At 38.5% G+C, this 19,660-nt stretch overlaps 1 protein-coding gene across 1 annotated transcript; it reads left to right on the plus strand.

The window, feature by feature from the left end:
• Positions 1-368: 368 nt before the first annotated feature.
• On the plus strand, positions 369-13,022 carry NUP50 (nucleoporin 50). The gene is made up of 8 exons (XM_084531840.1): positions 369-656; positions 3,394-3,472; positions 4,654-4,737; positions 6,772-6,967; positions 7,434-8,093; positions 9,054-9,132; positions 10,759-10,877; positions 12,641-13,022. The coding sequence occupies exons 1-8, from the start codon at positions 370-372 to the stop codon at positions 12,841-12,843; spliced, it is 1,707 nt and encodes a 568-aa protein (XP_084387966.1). The 5' UTR covers position 369; the 3' UTR covers positions 12,844-13,022.
• Positions 13,023-19,660: the final 6,638 nt, after the last annotated feature.

Genomic DNA, 19,660 nt, shown 5'->3' on the forward strand with positions numbered 1-19,660 from the left:
TTTCCACCTGCTGGCTTGGCATCCTAAGATTCAGGCTACAGTGTTCAGGTCCTTCTGACGGCACTCATTGTCACCGTTACTGCCCTACGGCCACACGAGCACTGCACATCGTGCAAAAGCGCTTGGAGACCACTGTTTTAAACCTACAGGGGAGATCATCACCTTCTCCTCAGTGGCTTCCAGCTACAACCCCACGGTTTAATCACGCGGGGCGGAAGGCAGGCGACGAGCCGGGCTCTGGCCGCGAACCTGCCGCCACCTTGACCCGCGGGCTGCCCTCCCCCCAGCAACGGCTCAGCCAACGGCCGCAACCGCCGCGCGCGCACGTGACCCCCCATTTCGAACAGCCGCCCGCCCGTCACACCGAGCATGCGCCATACGAGAGGCGGCGGTCGGGCGAGGGGCGCATGCGCGCTGTCGCAGAGCCAGGGGGACGGTGTCCGCCTGGTGCCTCGGCGCGCGGCTCGCCGCCTTCCCGCAGGCACAAAATGGCGGCGACGGCCGCCTGAGGCTGGGCGGCGGCGTCGGGAAGCCCGGCAGGGGGATGCTGAGCGGGGTCCGGAGCCCGAAAGGCCGCGAGCAGGCTCTGACAGCCACCCGCAGCAGCCTCGGCCCCGTAGCGAGCGTCGCTCCCCGCGAGGGGAGGCGTCCAGGGGGTAAGTGGCGGCACCGTCCCCTGTGTCTGGCCCGCGAGAGAAGGCGCGGGTTTCCCGCAGGGCGTAGGGCAGGATCGGTCTGAAAAAGTGCCGCTCTCCCCGCCCCAACACCCAAACGAGGCCGTGTTTGCTGGGAGGGTGCTGCCGGGCAGCCCCCGGGGTCTCACGGACACACATAGCGTTGCGAAGGGCGGGCGGCGCCTTGGGGAGGGCAGTACCGGCGGTTGGGGGAAGTGCGAGCTGCCGTTAACGGCTGGGGGAAGGGAGGAAAGGACGGACCTCCCTGGTGCGGCTGCAGGACTCCTGGCGAGGGAGCCAGAGGGACCGCGCGTGCTGCGGCAGGAGGCTGCGCTAAAATGGAGCAGTGCCTCGGGAAGGGGGAAACTCGGCTCTGCGCCCGCCTGGTCTCGGGGCTTTTGGCACTGCCAGGAGCCCCGGGTGCGTCCTGCCTTGGAGCAGGAGTTAAAAAGTGGCTGCAGTGCACATGGCATCTTCACGTGGCGTGGCTGAAGGCTCCTCAGCGTGGATGAGGGACTAATGACTTCTTTTGCTCCCCGGTTTTAGGTCGTGCATTCCAGATTCCAGTAGGGCAGGTTTTTAAGCCTTACAGTAGGTAAACTGTTCTGTGGAATGCAGATGTTAAAATTCAGACTTGTCATAATGTTACATGAAGTAAGATGTAGTAAATAACTTACTAGATGGGTTGCAGTAGCTCAACAAAACCTCTCTGTTGTGCTTCTTGAGTAAAAAGCTGTTGCTCAAAGTACTCCCATCTCGACCTGTTCAGAACACTTGGTACAAAAACTTCTTGAAGGTTGTCCTGTATATGTAGAAAACATCAAATAGAGATGGCTTTGTGTTGCTTCTTTCACAGGTTAGAAATGTCTAGAATTCTCTTGCTGCTGTCTTTGTGTATGTTAGGCACTCTTGTCTGCTCCTATTTTCAGTACTGATCTAGAGAAATGTAAACAGAGGTAGGTGTAAAGAACCTGGAGCCTAGGCCAATTTGGTTAGTGCTTTTTCCTTTTAGTTGAGAATATGCTTTCTGGTAAACATAGTGCTTGTAATGCTTTAGTGGCTAGCGTCAAGAGTGGTAATTTGATTTTCTGTGGGGTCTGATGGAGTAATTCTAGGTTACAGTCTCACAAGCCTTTGAGCTGTGGCTGCTGCCAAAGAGATGCAGTCTTGCCTTCCTCTGATGTGTTTGTATATACTCTTGTGGGAAGCTATATCACAGAACCAATTTAAAAAAAAAAAAAAAAAAAGTATTTTTAGTTTTTTCATTGGCTTAGATTTAAACAGCCAGTCTGCAGAGAATCATGAGTTGCATAGTAGGACACCTGCTTTATGTATGGTGTGGGTTATGCCATTTAAAACCATTTATATAAACCAGTCTTTGTCACTGCCCTTATGAAAGATCCTAATAACTTTGCTTGCGAAATTTGTGTGTCAGACCAAAACTCACTGCTTTGACTTATGACCTTTGTAAGACTGCTGTGCAGATTTACTGTTCTGTTTAAAAATATTTAATTGGCTAAGCAAGATGTTCTGTAATCATGTATTGTCATTTTTGGCTCTGAAATTCAACTATTTGTGGATTTATCTTCTGTCCAGGTCTCAGTCATAAACCTAAGATTTATTTATATATTTTTTTAGGAATTTTAATTCTTGCACTTGCTTAAGACTTGTGTTGCTATAAAACTACATCTTCTGAAAAAAAGAATGTAGATAAAACTATGTTCTCTGAAAAGCTTTCATATTAATGTCAGATGATAAAATCATAGTCAAAATAACTTCTTTCCATTTAAAACTTTAGTAATTGTTTGCCAAGTCTTTCAGATAAAATAACATAGCTGGATTCGTTCTTGTGTTTTGAGCACAGCTAATGAATTGTACTTTACTAAAATGGAAGTTGGAAGTTAAAACTACAAGCATTACTTCTCCAGAGTTGCTTTTGCTTTACATTGCAGAGTTACAACTCTGTAAGTAATGCAAGCAACAGTTAGCTGCTTACATTAGTTAATCTAAAACCAGTAACACATCTTAGGTGTCTTTTAGAGGAAAAGTCACCTATTCATTTGCAATAGATTTTTTTTTTTTCCAACATTCTCATTAATGTCCTAGCAACCCTGTTTTTCATAGCAGAATATGTTAATCTTTAACCAAAGTAAGCTGGCTGGCAGTTGCTTCAGTAGGTCCTTACCAGTATTCATTTTAGGTGCTGTCAAGCAACTTTACTCTTGCAAGACTCTTGGTGTTTACCTTGGGTATCCTGAAGGAAGATGGACTGGGATATGGAATCTTTTAACCAGATCCTTTTTTATGTGTTCAGTGGTTTTTTTTGTTTGTTTTTGTTTTTTTTTTTTTTTTTTTTGTTTTTTCCCCAGCCCTTTAGAGTAAGCAGTGACAAGGAATAGGTCATAGGACTGAAAGGATGTTTTTTTAGACAGCTCAGCTGCTAAACAGTTAACCTGTAGTTGAACTGCATGTTTCTATTGTTGCTTAAATTTAATATCAAGTTTGGCTAATAACCACAACTCCAGTTTTTGTCCAGTATTGTCCAGTGCTATTTATTGTTTTTAAAAACACTCGGTTTTCAATGGTCATTCCAATTTTGACTGATTTCTGTATGAACTCTGATTCTCGTTACTTGCTCTGAATAATGCAAATCAGGGTTGCTTAGAATTTAATTCCTGTGTAGTTGATTCTCTGCATTTCTGATTGTTTTTATACACAGGCGTGGAAGAATGGCAAAGAGAATTGCAGAAAAGGAACTGACTGACAGAAACTGGGATCAGGAGGATGAAGCTGAGGAGGTAAACGATACATTTTGATTTTTTTTTTTTTTTTTTTCCCTGCAGCAGGTAGCAGGATAGTTATTTACGTGCGCTATTCATCTTGTGGGTGAAATCTACAGTGAAATTGGTTGAAAGTGTATTAAAGATTATTTTATATAACTTAGTTATTTTTAATAAAGCTTCCAGTATATGCAGACCATGTGGCAAAGCAGCTTTTAACAGTTAAAACGACATTAGTGGCTTAAAGGAAAGCAACTTTACATTTTTAAAGGGAAACCCAGTCATGTTAGAATGTATAGTACTTTTGAACCCTCCAGCTGTGTGATGGACATTTATTCAGTTCACAAGAAAAGTGGTTTCTTGAAATTTCTTGAAATAGTTGATTTTAAGTTTCACTGACATAATCCAGTCTGGATATTTTTCTTCATATCTCTACCAGCTGTTTTATAGGTCAGTAGTAGTTAATTTCAGAAGTATGTTAGTTTGGAGTGCTTAGCAGAATGCCCCTACACAGCCAGGGAGCTTAAGTAAACAGTCAAATGAGACGCTTCATCTGGTTTTAAACAGACTTTCATGTTAGTGTCTCGTATTTATTTAAGACCTGTGTTTCATCTCTAAACAAATTATGCTAGCTTCTATGCTACTAAAAATATTGAATGCTTAGGCTTATAGAATGTATGAAAGAAAACTGATAGTACTCTTTCAGAAATATGAATATAAAGAAACTTAATTTCCTCATTTATTTTGGGGGTAGGAATTAATAATGATCTACCTTCCCTAATAACTGAACTTCCAAGATTGTGGAATATTGTCAATATATCTCAATATGCCTCCTCCAAGCTGAATATTGTTTGTAACAGTGCAATACTGACAGATTACCTTCAGCAGAGATACTATTTTCTTGTTTAAAAAAAAACACACAAAATTTCTTGAATGATTTGTCTTAGAAAAATTGCAGTCTGTATGAAAGGAAATTAGATGTAGAACAGGGAAGACAGAACTGTGACAGTATCAACAGTACTATAATATTTTTATATTTTACTAATCTCAGTACTGTAATTTTTTTCATTCCTCAGTTGTTAGTTTTTGAACACATCTGTAACACTTTTCCCTACCTCAGCATCTCAGCCATTTCTTCAGACTGATACTTTTATGCATTCTGAGAATTTCACTAATGATTTCATAACTTCTTCTCAAAGGTGGGAACCTTCTCACTGGCTAGTGAGGAAGTCCTGAAGAACAGAGCTATTAAAAAAGCAAAGCGCCGAAATGTTGGATCAGAGGTAATGTAATCACTGAACATGATTGTCATAGTTTGACTCAATTGCAAAATATGTCATAAGTGTTCAAATTTTTTACTTTGGGCCTGTAACAGTACTACATAAAATTATAATTTAAAGGGTATATGCAACTATTCAACTCCCTTCGCTTCCAGTCTTTGCAGAGGTAAAAGCCTGGAAGTCAAAAGATACTAGTTAACCATACTGGAGGGCTGGAGGATGTCCAAGGCAGGCATTAAACAAGTAAAAGCCAAATTGTTACATTGACGCGAGAGTGAAAGAGATGTTTCTTTTAAAGAATGATAATGTTCTTTCCCACTGAAGAGCTTTAGTGCCTCCTACTCTTTGCAATAACAAATGAACACAGAAAGGAAGTTGGACTTTGTTGTGGGTCCTTTCAAAAATCCTCGACAGATGCTTTGTCATATATATCTTTCTGTGCTCTCTCAAGAGTGCATGTTCCGTGTTAGAAACAGGGCAGAAATTTTACCTGTCATCATGACTTGCTTTTCAATAGAATCATTAAGGTTGGAACAGACCTTCAAGATCATCTGGTCCAACCATCACCCTACCGCCAACATCACCCACTAAACCATGTCCATAAGCACCACATCCAACCTTTCCTTTAGATAGAACAGGACTAGGCACAGTTACAGGTTAGGTTACTTTCTCTTGTGCTCTTCACTTTCCTTCTGTTCTAGCCAATATAAATTGTGTCGCATCCCACTTCTGCCTATGGTAGTTTTAGCCACGGAGGTGGTAGAGGACTCTGATGTAAGGAAAAAAAAAACAAAACAAAAACCAAAAACCAGAACTTGAACAGGAGAGATTCAGGGACAATAGCAAATGGAAAAACAATTGGTTGAGAAAGGGGACTAGATGATTGCAAAAGAAATAGTCAGAAGGCTGGGAGTTAACTGTTATGGATCAGAGCTGGAAGAAAAGGTAGGGTAGGCTAGACAAAGTCTAAAAAGCAGAAGAGATGGCAGAACAGCTGAGTCTGCATGATAAATCTGTGAAACATTTACAAAAACGAACTTGAAATTTACTGAAGTTCCTAAATGAAGCAAGCAGAATGCTACAGAGACTGCTGTTTAACTGGAATGTCCAGAGAGAGAGGTAGGACTGAACAAAGACAAAAATAAAAATAGCTAACTAGAAATGAGGAATTGAGGACTTAATTGGAAAAAGTAAAGCACGAAGGGAAGCAGAGCCCAGACCCGTGAGGCCAGATACTGGAAATGAACCTACAGTTGCGAAGTTCTGCTATTTCTAAGTAACAAAAGCAGATGAAACTTGGAAATGATTCTCCTTTTCCTCTGACTGCTGTCTAAAGACATTGGAAGTAGAGAATTTCTACTCCAGTAATATGTATGTCCTCACTACCTCAAAAGATGTTATATGTAGTAGCTAAAAGTAGCAGTACCTGTTTGGATGCTAATCGTGCTGTATGACCCTATTCTAAAAACATGTAAGAAACTACACCATAAAATATTATGGTCATAAAGATCATGTTCAGAACTAGGTAATGAAAAAGTCGCAGAAAGCATACGTGTTACTTTATCAAGTTTTCCCATCAGTGACATAGGAATATTTTTTGTAAGTCACTTATGTTACACAGGTGACTATAAAATACACTGTTTTGATGAGTGGTTTGAAGTGTTGGACTCTTAACTGTGGTTGTAAATGTTAAAAGTTCCTGAAAATAAGCCTACAATTATATATTGCTAGGTAATTATTTAAAGAAAACAAAATGCTTTGAATCTCTAAATAGGTAATCAGACACATCCACTGCTCTAAACAGCTTCTAGGTATCCACTTCCTATAACTAGTTTATTTTCATTCCAAACATCTGAGTCTTTTAAAAATAGCAGCAGTATGTGTCATAAGGAAGCTATTAACTCTGTTTACATAGCTGACTTAGAGTAAGGGACATGAAATGACACACTGAACAAGGGTAAAATAAATGGAATATCAAGTGAGGATAGAAGTATAGAGGTGTATGTAACTGGTTGTCTTTTTCTCTTTTCTCCCCAGCCTGAAGGTGGAGGAGCATTTAAAGGGTTTAAAGGCTTTATGTTGCCTTCTGGAAAAGGAGGCAGTGGCTTCAGTGGGTTTGGTAATGGTGCAGGAATAAAGCCCTTAGAAGGCCTGTCTAATGGAAGCAGTAGTATCTCTAGTACTCCTCTGTTCAGCAGTTTGAAGACAACCTCTGAAACGCAATCTGTATTTGGTAAGTTTTAAATAAGCATGTGTATTCATCAGAAAATTCAGCCATAAATTCTGTAGGGTAAGGTAATGATGGAATTTGATTTTTCACTAGCCCTGTAGTTCTGCTTTAATATTTCAAGACTTGATCTTTGTAAAATTTCCTAGAGATTTTTATACTAGTGGAGAGACAAGGTATCAAATACATGCAGTTTTAAGAGGTGGAAACTGAAGTCATTCTTGATGTAATACTGGAGATAAAACCTTTTTAGAGGTAAAGGTGATGGAACACATTTGCTATCGCACACTTTGAAACTGTGCTATCTAGCATACAGTGTCATGATGCAACACACTACACTGTAATAACTGAACAGAACTAATAGATATAATACAGAAGTAATGGAAATATTAGCTTAGGGTTTCATGAGAAATGCAGTTTGTAGGAGAAAAAAAAAAAAACACAACTCTAAACCATGTTTTTCTTTTAATAGGATCAACCATATCAAATGGTCCGGCTACTACTGCATTTACTGAAAAGAAGGCTGCAAGCCCAAAAGCTAATGGTGGCAGCCAACCATCATCTTCTGACTATACTCAGAGTAAAGTCTGCAGCTCTAGTGTTTATCACAAACAGTTAGCAGCTTTAAACTGTTCTGTGCGTGACTGGATAGTTAAGCATGTAAACACAAACCCCTTGTGTGATCTGACACCCATCTTTAGAGACTATGAGAAGTATTTAGCAACTATTGAACAACAACATGGAAGCAGTAGTGATAGTGGATCTGAAAATGAAAGCAGCAAGACACCTGGCACTCAGTCTATTTCCACATTTGGGAATTCAAAGCTACAGCAAGGATCAACATTTTTGTTTAACAACAAAACTGAGAATACCTCGGACAAAAAACCTGAAGTTACAGCAGAAAAAAGAGGCCCATCATTAGGAGCTACATCAACTGTCTCATTTAATTTTGGCAAGAGTGTCGACAGTTCTGTTTTGGGTTCCCTTGGCTCAGGAACACTTAGTAGTTTCTCATTCTCTCCTGGAAATTCAGGTTTGTTTGGAAAAGACACAAACCCAACAAAGTCTCTAACTGCAGCATCCACCAATGTGTTAGAAGCTCAGACAGAAAGTGGGAATAGTGATGATAAAGGTAAAATCTATTTTCAAAAACCATTTTAATGGTAAATGGTGAATGATTGTGACTGTTATTTCATCTGCAAAGATGAAATAACACTAAGTTGAACTAAGTTACTGAATTTGAAAACTGCAAAATTTTACTAGCAATGTGGAATTCTAAGTATTGCATGCTGCTTAAGTAACACTCAAAGTATGATTACCAAGACCTGTGCATGTCTGTCAAATTTATACTCTCTGTAATAGAATGTTTTTTTTTTAGCTGAATATAAGACTTGAAACAATGAAAACTTAAAACAACTGGTATGTTCAGCTTTGAGCCTGTGGGACACTTCATACCTGGTGCCTTTCCCCAATAGATTAATTAAAAGATCCCTCGTGATTTCATATATCTTATTTACCAGACCACAAGAGACAATAAAATTGCATGCTACTTGAAAGTTTTTAGCTAATTTGGGTATAGTCAGCTATAGAAATGCTATAGCAGCTGTAGGGACTGGAAAGGCATAATCCTGTCCCTGTTTCTTGGCTGTCACTCCTGCACCTGATTACCCTTCCCCCAAGTTAAACTTAGTCTCTGGGGGTATGTATAATTTGTAAAGGCTACTCTTGGAAATTTTACAACTGTTTTTCCCTATCAAGAGGCTTTAACTTAAATTTTACTCATTTAACTTTGTATTTTAATTTGTTTTTTGATTGTTTAATGGCTGGGTATTTTCATTCAGTTTAAATTGAAGGTGAGCATGAAGTTGTTTGAGGCATGCGGCTGAATGAAAATAAGGACTTTTTCTGTAGGTAAAGCTTCTTTAGAGCCCACATTGACTTAAAGGTATTTTGGCAATTACTGACAGGCTCTGCATGCTTATGTAACATACAGCATGCATAAACTAGTTCTAATTAACAAGCCAAAACACCTTCCAGATTATATGCTTATGACATTAACATATGGGATGTATTAAAACTTTTTATTTAAAAGATGGAGAAGAGAAGGAAGAAGAGCCACCAAAAGTCATTGTTAATGAAATAAAAGAGGATGATGCTTTCTACTCAAAGAAGTAAGTGACGTTACCTTAGAATAGCAAATTGAAAATATAATTCATATCTATGTTTTGCTATTAACCACTGCAGGGTAAAAATTAATGACATGTTCTTGACTTCCTAGTTAATAAAGTTTCTTAGGAAGCTATGTAGAACAGGAAGTTCCACTTGTAAAAAGGTACTTACAAAGATAAGTAGGATCTTAGTAATATTGTGTCTTGGACACAGCTGTGATCACCATTTGTGATCATTTTTTTTTAAGTGATCGAAAAAATTTCTGCCTTCATCAGCTTTTGTAAGCTTAAATTGTAGGGCATGTACTACAGAAATAACTTACAGTACTTTCAAAACCAGTTGGATGCTTAGTTATTTGTGTAGCCTAAACTACAGCTCTTCAGCTGGAAAATACAAACTGTTGTATGAAGGAGTTAATAAGTTGTACTTCTAATGTTAAAGTGAGATTAACTCCACCTCAAACAGTTTTTCAAATCACGTTTAGTAGTCCAAGTAATTGTATGTCTGCTTAACACTTGGCAGAGAATTTTCATGTACAAAAGCGGTTTAATTTATCTATGAGAAGTTGCAAACCAATTTATTAAGAATGGTGTTAGGTTTGTTGTTTTAAGACAAGCTCCAGTGTTTTCAAATCTTATGTAGAGGTCCTATTATAAGTCCAGATAATACAGTAAGTTTGTAGTGTTTTGCAATCACTGTTTTAAAATAGTGCCTAACAGTAATTACAGCTGCTACTCCTTAATTATTCCTGATAGATCCTGAATACAAGTCGCTGTATGTTGTCTTTTTTTCACCTGAAAGTAACATCTTTCATTTCAGTACTGAAAGACTGACCTTCCTTTTTCTGAACTGATAAGTACCATTGTACCGCATCTTGGGGTGCATTAAACACAGCATAGTCAGCTGATCAAAAGAGATGATTCCCCCACTATATATAGTGTTGGTGTGGCCTCATTTTGAATCTTGTGTGCAGTTCAGGGCTTCACAATATAAAAAGGATGTTAAGGTCCTTTAAAGTGTCCTGGGGATGTCAACAAAGCTGGTAGGAGGGCTGGTAGGCACGTCCTGTGAGGAGAGGCTTAGGACACTTGGGTTGCCCAGTCTGGCATAAAGGAGCCAAGAGGTAACCTTCCTGCTCTCTGCAGCTCCCTGAGGAGGGGAAATGGAATTGGTTGCTGCTGACAGGATGGTAGGCCGTGTCATAAAGCTGCACTAGGGCGGGTTCAGACTGGATATTAGGAAAAATCGTTACTGCAAGTGTGGTCAGACACTGGAAAAGGCTTCCTAGAAAGGTGGTTGATACCCCAGGGCTGTTGGTGCTCCAGACACTGGGATAATGCCCTCAGTAACAGGCTTTAACTTTTGGTTAGCTCTGAAGAGGTCAGGCAGTTGGATTGAATCTTTGAAAGTCCCTTCCAACTGAACTGTTCTAGTGCATCTGTTAGGCAATGAAACAGTCAAGATCAGGAAGAATAAATGTTTATGCTACTCACAGCATGTTAACTGATTATTAAATGGCTTACTGGGAGTCAGGTACATGCATATATCTACATATGTATATATTTGGAGATGTTTGTATTTTATCTCTGCATATCTACACGAACTAGGTTTGCTTTTTTTGTGCACAGATGCAAACTGTTCTACAAAAAGGATAATGAGTTTAAAGAAAAAGGTGTAGGAACATTACACTTGAAACCAGCAGGAAATGAAAAAACGCAGCTCCTAGTCCGTGCAGATACCAATTTAGGTAAGTAAATTCAATCTACTAATAAGTCCTGATGTAAAATTCCCTGCAAAAAATCCCCTGATTTTGTTACACAGTGTAAGTGATAAGGTTAATGAAAAACTTCTTTCTTCTGAATAATCTCAAGCAATTGTATGCCTCCAACAAGTATTCTGAAATAACACACTTTAAGCAGTGCAAGGAAGAAATAGGTTATGATTTCTGTTTGGATACTTTTTTCCCCTTTATGTTTTAGTGGCTGTTCTCTATTCCTGATTTGTTTAAAGGCTTTGAAGCTTGGCTTTAAGATGCCACAATCATGTATAACCGTATCAGAGGTGTGAAGAATGAAGATCAACATATTTCCTGCTAAGATGCAGGCAAACTGTCACATGTTTTGATATTAATTGTTGAGAAAATTTATTGCCTCTTAGTACCTCGCTTCAGCAAATGTGAATATGGAGTTCACAAGTACTTCACAACTTCAGCAAAACAGAATAAATTATGCATATAAAAGATGTGAGAACTTAAGCCATGGTGTACCTGTAGGTCACTGATAAAATCTCAGTTTCACTTTCTATAGTGTTCCGGTAAGCCTATAAAAACCTTCTGCAGACCCATTAGGTGAAGCTTTCAAATGTCTGGTGAGATTGGGATTCCTGTGTCAGTCACTTCTAAATCATTTACTTGTTTTGATGGAGACAAGGTTCCATCAAGGCAGTTCTTCTTAGCAATAAAACTGAAGGCAGATGTATGGCAGAGCTGTCATTGCTCTCAGCATTTCTTTAGGGGTTTGAATGAGTAGAGCAGGGGAAAACTTGTTTTTTCCAACTTGCATGCCCTATAACAGAAGTCTTTGTTTTTACTCAGCTGATACTAATCTTCATTATGTTGATTTAATTCCCTCTACTTTCATCTAAGGTGATGTATCAGGAAATCCCTTTTAAGCTCATACACTTTTAAGACATGTTAGTTTGGTGTCTTCAAGCATTGGTTTGTACAAGCTGCTACAGTCATAGTGGTGCACACTTTCCTTTTTTACTATCTTCACACAGTGCTGTAATCATTTCCTAAAATCTGTGTTTGAAAAACTGAACAGGAAAGGAAGGCAAAGACTGACTTTCCTAAATGCTACTACCATGTTCTGAACTACTTACCAGGCTTACAGAATGGGTCCATCTTCTGTTGAAGTAGATTTTGAGCTTCTTTTCAATTGTTTTAATACACCACTAATACTGAGTGTCTCATACTCATGACAGAATTTAAGAAGTTGACATAAAGCTGTTATTAGTAACTTGGTGGTATCAACAGCAGTTGTGGTGTATGATTTGAGGATACAAAGTACTTATTCTACAGTGGTTTGTCCATTTTTTGTCTGTATGTGTGTTAAAGCTAACTTTTTGCTTCTGCTTATGGTCTATGCTTAAGAATGAATAACTTGAGTAAGCATAAACTAAGTACTGTGACTTAATTCCTTATTTGCTGATTCTCCCTTTTTTCATTTCCTCTTCCTCGAGTGGCCCTGCTATCATCTGATATTCTTCAGATTCCTCCCTTTAAAAAGGGTGGATATAGTATAGAGATTCCTCATTACTACTAAGGAAACAAATCAGGAACAGTGGCTTTGCACAGATCTTTAGAAAAGAATAAGACAAGTTTATATGGCACTTGTCAATTGCCTTCCTTCAAAACAAACTTAAATTGCTATTTAGTAAGTATACTAACATCCATATTACAGTAAAAGATGGATTTTTTTTAACTTTAATTTTTTCTTCTTGCCTATGCAGGAAACATACTGTTGAATGTTCTAATTCCATCCAAGATGCCGTGTACAAGAACCGGAAAAAACAATGTTCTTATAGTTTGTGTTCCTAATCCACCAGTTGATGAGAACAATCCAGCTGTTCCTGTCACTATGTTAATAAGGGTGAAAACAAGTGAAGACGCAGATGAGTTGCACAAAATCTTACTGGAGAAGAAGGAGGCTTAAGTATATTGCAGTCAGTGATTTCAGAAATTATTGCCAAACTGCTGCTGTTCTTTGTTTTTCTTCCATAACTTCACTTGAACACTTAAATCTTACTCTGATGTTAAGAACTGTTAGAGAAACTCTGGAAAAATCTGTGAGGAAAATCTAAACTAGCTAATAAAAGCTTTAATAGAACACAAGTGTTGGACTGTGCTCCCTTCTTTCAACATCCAAATACAGGACCTCTTCTGGATAAACCACATCGATTTAAATTAAAGCATGTTTTTAACACTGGCCAACTTGACTGAACGGACTGAAATCAGAATAGAAAATTATGGTACCAGAGATTCTTCATAGACTGTGGTGCAATGCAAAACCCTCCTGTTTTGAGAGAATGTTCAAATGTAATTGTTTAAATGGTTTCTGTACTCTGATTTTTAACTTTAACATATTATGTTGAGACTAATTTTTTAAACTGTCACTGATGACAATGTACCCAAACAATAATGATATATATTGTACTGTTTTAACTCTTACAGACTTGTGTGATTTTGGGGGACTTGGAGACTGCATCTCCAGCCATTTAAAACAAAGTTTGCTTGCATAGTCTTGTTGACAGTAGTGTTTCTTAGAGAAGAACTGTCTGTTCTGTTCTTTCTGTAGCAACAAGCTAACACTGTGCAATATTATAAGCAGACAACTGGAAGACTGTTTATCTTGGACCAGAAGCACAGATGGCATTTATCTGACAAGTCAGAGGCAAAGGCTTCTGTCTCCGTTATGGTCACTCAGAGGAATTCTTCCCTAATCTGTTTGGCTAAAACTGAAACACAGCAGAGGCAGAGCTGTAAGTGTATGTGTTGTGCTACTTAATTGAAGATAGCTTTTCACAGACAAAATTCAGGATTTTTATAAAACCTTGTCTTGGGCTGCTACTAAGACCGTGTGCACAATTGTATTTCAGTAATTACCCTTCCCCTGTGCTAAAAATACAGTGTGTTACTGTAGTACCTAACACAGAGCAGTAGTTTGCAGCTCTAGAACAAGTTTTCCCTCACAAATAGGGAGCACTTGATATGTAACTGTGTTCAGTAGAGTTAAACCATGTGGCAATAATTCACAGATCAGAAAATTGTTCTGTTCCGAGTTTCCATCTGGGCTTTAGCAGACTTTTTTTTTTTTTTTTTTTTTTTTATCCTTTTCTTTTCAAACCTTGTCCTAGTTGGCTGAAAACTCCTTCCCTATTAAATATTTTTTTTCTGCTTCATTTCCAGCTCTAGAAAATATCAAAGAGCTAGAGGCTAATGGTTAACTTAAACTGTCCTCGTATTTGTCTCACTGACCAGATTTGGGGTGGTGAAAGAAACATGCCAACCTGCCTCTGGCTAATGGGGCATGGGGAACGCAGGTGAAAGCAGCAGCATGATGCAATTCTCACAGGGACTCTGCAATGCCGAATGGTAGGGAAAAAGCAGCAGTACTTCTTGATGAGATGCAGCACACCTGCTTTCTGCTGCTCTCCATGGGAGAACAAATGGCAGCCTGGATTCCTAATTTACTGCATGCTTCAGGTTAAGGCCTTCTACCCCTTAACTAAAGTAGAAGACCTATAGCCTGCTAGACCAAAGTTAAAAAACAAAGGCCTTTGCTCCCCTTTTAGCTATGCTGAGGTCACAGGAATTGCATTTTCAATATTCAAGTGCAAAAGGAGTGGAGATACCATTTGAAGTATTATTTGAAAATGGTGCCTTTTGCCTTTTTTTTCTTTTCATCCAGCTTAGTGTTTAACCATTGCAAATAAGTGAGACTTTTTTTTTGGTCTTTCTGATACCTTGATTGGAGGCACAAAAGCTGACAGCTTGCATGTTAATTGTGTATGAATGAAAAACAGAACATTGCCTGAAAGTTTACTATAGGCTCAGATTTAACGTCCAAGGGCTCAGTTAATAGTGTATTTGTCTTTTGACTGTAGTGTTCTAAACATGCTTCCATGAAGAGGTGTCTTTAGATTAGGTTGCTGGATGGGGTAAGCGGATTTTTTTTATATATATCTCACTTTAAGAACAACTCAGTATGGAGTGTTTCAGGGGCCTTAGTTTTGTGTTTGTTTACTTCCTCAATCTGATGGCTATATAGATTTAATATATTTATTGAGGTGTGGACCAATTAACTGAAACCACTTAGAGACAAACTGAACTTTCTATGTATCCTTAGTGACTTGCCTCCAAATTGAGGCAGACTTGGTGTTTTGCATGCACATCTTTGGCCTGGTTCTAAAACTGGCAAGTGCATCTTTGTTGTATTCAAGGGTGGCCATTCTGAGCATGAGCACAGAATATTAAAGAAAGATAAATAGAGTAATAAATGTGTTGGAAAACAACATCCATGTCAGCAAGTACTATTTTCTATTAGCTGTGCAAAAGACTAATTGAGATGAGAAATCAAGATTCTTTAGCAATTTACATATTTATCAGTAAAGCCTAACGGAAAGTCATAGGAATCCTGTGTTAATAAGAATGTCAGATATATGTATAAACATATGGTTTTAAAACTTTTAAAGGGGGAAGTTGCCACTAAGAGTAGGAAAGAGTTTTACTGCAAATAAGAGATTGAATCAAAACCATTCATAGTGACTGCAATTACCTGGACTACGAAGCAAGAGAAGGAAGTCAAGCTGCACTTGGTCAGGTATAAAGCACAATCCTTCTCTAGGACTGTTAAAAAAAAAAAAAAAATCACAAATCTTTGATGCTTCAGTTTCTAGTTAAATATTGAAATACATTGTTATTGCAAAAAGCCAGGGATTATTTCATAGGGGGAAAAAAAAAGGCCTAAAAGGAGTTAAAAGCAAGTTATTATAGCACAGAAATCAATTAATGCCTTCATAACAAAGTGGCATATGCTATACAAGGAAGGAATTTTGATTGGGATTTCAACTCAATGAAGCATTCCTGGTTGGTGCATATTATATTTAACAGCTGGACATCAAATGCCTGATGTTAAAGATGTAAGGGTCCTCCCTAATTTGAGTTAATGCCTTGACTGCTAAAACTGTACGTAGGTGTTGAAGCATCTAATGGATACTATGCATTCTTCCTTTTGCTGTGATTGTGAAATTTCAGCATCTTAGAGATCTTTTCACTCCCACTTTTGTACTCCCCAAAAAAAGTAAATCAAGATTTCAGTTTCTTTTAATTTTCAGAGTCATCACTACGGGAAATTATTATAGTTGGTGTGAATTTTATTTTAAAATACCACATTGCTATATGTATTTTATTTTTTTGTAGTATACTTAAATGATCGATTTGGGAACACAACAGTGAGTGTCTTCCAATAATCTCTGGCTGATGGACATGAAAGTTCAAGTGAAATTTAAAATTCCATATGTTGTGGAACATAAAACAATTAAGAGGTAGGCTTTAGTAACAACTCCCGTTCAGCTCCCTTTGCAGCACCGTAACACTTAAAATGTCCTTAAAATCTTTCTAATGCCTTATTTGTATTTGCTAAAACTTTGTAACTGGTGCCTGTAGGCAAGAAATAACTGACATTAAACAATTTAAAGTGGCATGAGCTAGTATAAATTCAATTAAAATGTTGAATGTGACGATCTGGTAGAGTTTAATAGATTTCAAACTGCTCTGAATTTTTCAGTGGATATTTAATTTTCACATAACTTGTCATGTAATAATGTTTTCATTAGTTCTAACACATTGAGGAAGTGTACAAAAATCCATGGAAAATGTGAATAAACGAATGGGAGAAATGTCTTGTGTGTATTCCTTTCACTTTGACTTTAAACACTATATGAATAAAATGAATTTTACATTCAGTTGCTTGCAGGTGAACTCCAGCCTTGGAAATCCTGCACATGGCTTTACTGCTGCTGGCACATCAGTAACAGCCAGTTCAACAAAACGCTTTCCTGTTGCAAGGAGAGTGAGCTGAATCAGCTCAGAGGGGAGAGCTTGGGTGACCTTTTACTAGACAGAGAAAAACTGGTTCTTGAACATTAGGAGAATTACTGTGGGGGCTGACAGCTAAAAATCCCTGCAACTTAAACATTAAAAGACTCCAGATTAAAAACACTTTGCCTGTGTTTGCCTGACAAAGTATCCAGAACACGAGGTTTTTAGATCTAGCCTAAAAGCACTACCCAAAAGCTAGGCCATAAGGTGATTCTTCTCTGGTTTTGTAACAGTATGATAAATAGCAAAAATAAATAAAATCAACAACTGTGTCAAGAAGAGTCAAGCGTGGATGATCAGCTTTCCACTGCACTCTGACCTGCTCAGACCACAAGAAAATGGCTGCTGTCTAACTCATGTTAGCCACTATTGTGCTATGTCCACATCTTGGACGTACCTTACTGCCCTCTGCTTAAAAAAGAAAGCACTGCTTCTCCCTAGATTTGGGCAACCATAAAGAAAGGTAACACTAGTTCTCAAGAGCAAAGATGAGGCTCTTATTAGCTTTTATTGCAAATAACAAAGTATAAGTGACACACCGTTAGAACTAATGCTGGGACATGATTTTCCTAAACCAGCACAGAATTTCATGCTAATTTTTCCAAGTTATCTGATGGTAGTTTTTTAAAAAAATCATAAAACACAATTTCCTATTTTTTTTTCCTGATCCTCCCACCCCAGATGTTGCTGAGAACTCAAATCAAGATTATATGACACCAACTATAATCACAAATATTGCAACATGCCACAATGGGAAAAAAAAAAAACAAAGCCACAAACTTTCAGATAATTTAGTGATAAGAAAGCAAAAGTAATATAGTATCTGCTCAAGGTGAAATTATTAGGTTTCTACTACTGTTTCGTTTCCAGTTGAAAGCGTGTAATGTTAGAATAAAATGGTTGCATGAAAATACAAATAGTACATGTAATATTAACACATAATATTCACAAATGTAAGAAATAGAAGATGAAAGATGACAGTATCCTTGCATTTAAAAAAAAATATGTGGCTGCAGAAACTCTAATCAAACCAAGGATTTTACCACTTGCAAAACAGAAAAAGCAAATATAATCTTCCAGAAGACAGCAACTCCTGAATGTCCAGACTACAAATGCAGCACTTCAGGAACAGCGCGTATTAATCAAAATCAGTCGCTTTCCTACTCCAGCAAGAAAATGCTGCTCTTCACAGACTAGTTGCAGTAACTGAGACATATAGAAGTCTGATTCATCCAAAAAGCACATTAAGTATAAGCTAAATGCTATGTACATGACCTAGGCTATAAAAACGAGTGAAGATGAGAAGATAACTTTACCACGATCCTAACAATGCATCACCAGATGACTGGCTCTAAATGATCTAGTGCTAAAGATGGAATTGAAGGCCAAGTGAAGAGCAACAGCCAGCCAAGTAGTTTTGCTTAATGTAGCCTTCCAGATGACACAAGGTTTGAAGCTGTGTATGAATTCAGACTCAAAGTTTAGTAAACTGCTTGCTTTGGTAAAACGCTTACTTCACACAACTGTTGTAACACAGACAGACAAGTAAAGCTCAGGCACAGAAGAGCAACAAACTTCCTTGAATATTCAGTAGCTGCTGACTGGGTTACAAACCTCTGCACTGCTCCACAAGTTATGATACGGAGCTGCATGAAACACAGGAGTGGCACACAAGAATCCACAGAAAGGATGGTGGTGCAACACAAGATGAGTAAAGAGCTATAAGAAAATTAGACTGCTTGACGTAGTCATTGATACACTTTTCCAAGTTCTGGCAGCCTTCTGTTAGGGTAGCACACGGTCATTCTTTAAAGATATACTCATTTAGAAATTCTTATTTGCACCCAAACATCCTGAATATTATTAGTAAGCATTATAATCCAAGTAAGTAGTCATTATCACCAGTTTTGTGAGTATTACTGTTAGGAATGTAACAACCTTTACTGAGAGGTAGCGTAGTAATTTGATCATCTCTGGAAATCTGCATAGGCTTCAAAGACATGATTAGAATTTGTCTGCTCAGGCAGTTACCTCTGTGTAGAAGTTTCTAACTTTGGTTTGTTATCTTCTATCACAAATGACATAATACAGTACAAATTTCTGTCTCAGTTACAGCTAGCTTTGTAGCCCCACCCTAATTGGTGGGTACTCAATGCATTCTTCTTACCTGCGAACGGTAACTCTGTCAACTCCAGTCCCAGGAAAAACTTACAGGGAGTTTCTCCATTGTGAAAAGTAAGTTCCTAACACTGAAGAGAAAACCATAGGTCATATACCAAATTCAGCAATATTGACAGTTTATGACATCAGTGTTTCCTTACCTTTAAAACAAAGTCAGAAATGATCACTGTGAATTACCACCTATGATGACCATATCTATGAGGCAGGTTAACTATGGGAGTACTTACCGGGAAGCACGTGATTCAGAATTCCTCTTGCTGGGAACGGGACTTGCACAATAACTCTTCATGCTCCTTGACACAGCATCTATCACTCAACCATTTTCAAGCATAATCTAATTTGACACTTGCATGGAAAAGCAGGGATGGAAGAGTGGGCTCTGCCAACCTTTTCCTTCAAGAGCAAAGGAATGCCTCTAGATGTAGTGCAGGCATAAGGCAGTCAGTCTACTTCTAAGTGGCATAAGGTTTTGATGAACACATTGGTTGCATCTGAATTAAAGTGTGCATATGAGATTTTGAAGAATTTGGAGACCAGTAGAACTGCTTGCACTGGACTTCCCCAGTAATACTGCTCCGGCAGAAGAAGCAGAGCCAGACATAAACATCCTTTTATGCTGTGAGGAGATGGAAGGAGAAGAGAATGGATCAAGCAATTGCATATTGTGAAATACTGTTATGAATCACCAG

The sequence above is a fragment of the Aythya ferina genome, assembly GCF_964211825.1.
Source record: "Aythya ferina genome assembly, chromosome: 1".
NCBI classification, from domain to species: domain Eukaryota; kingdom Metazoa; phylum Chordata; class Aves; order Anseriformes; family Anatidae; genus Aythya; species Aythya ferina.

Excerpts from the sequence above, each read along its gene's own strand:
- NUP50 (XM_084531840.1), top strand. The coding sequence starts at position 370 with ATGCGCCATACGAGAGGCGGCGGTCGGGCGAGGGGCGCATGCGCGCTG. Across the intron at positions 3,473-4,653 it reads AGGAGGATGAAGCTGAGGAG|GTGGGAACCTTCTCACTGGC; the intron begins GTAAACGATACA and ends TTCTTCTCAAAG. Across the intron at positions 9,133-10,758 it reads GATGCTTTCTACTCAAAGAA|ATGCAAACTGTTCTACAAAA; the intron begins GTAAGTGACGTT and ends TTTTGTGCACAG.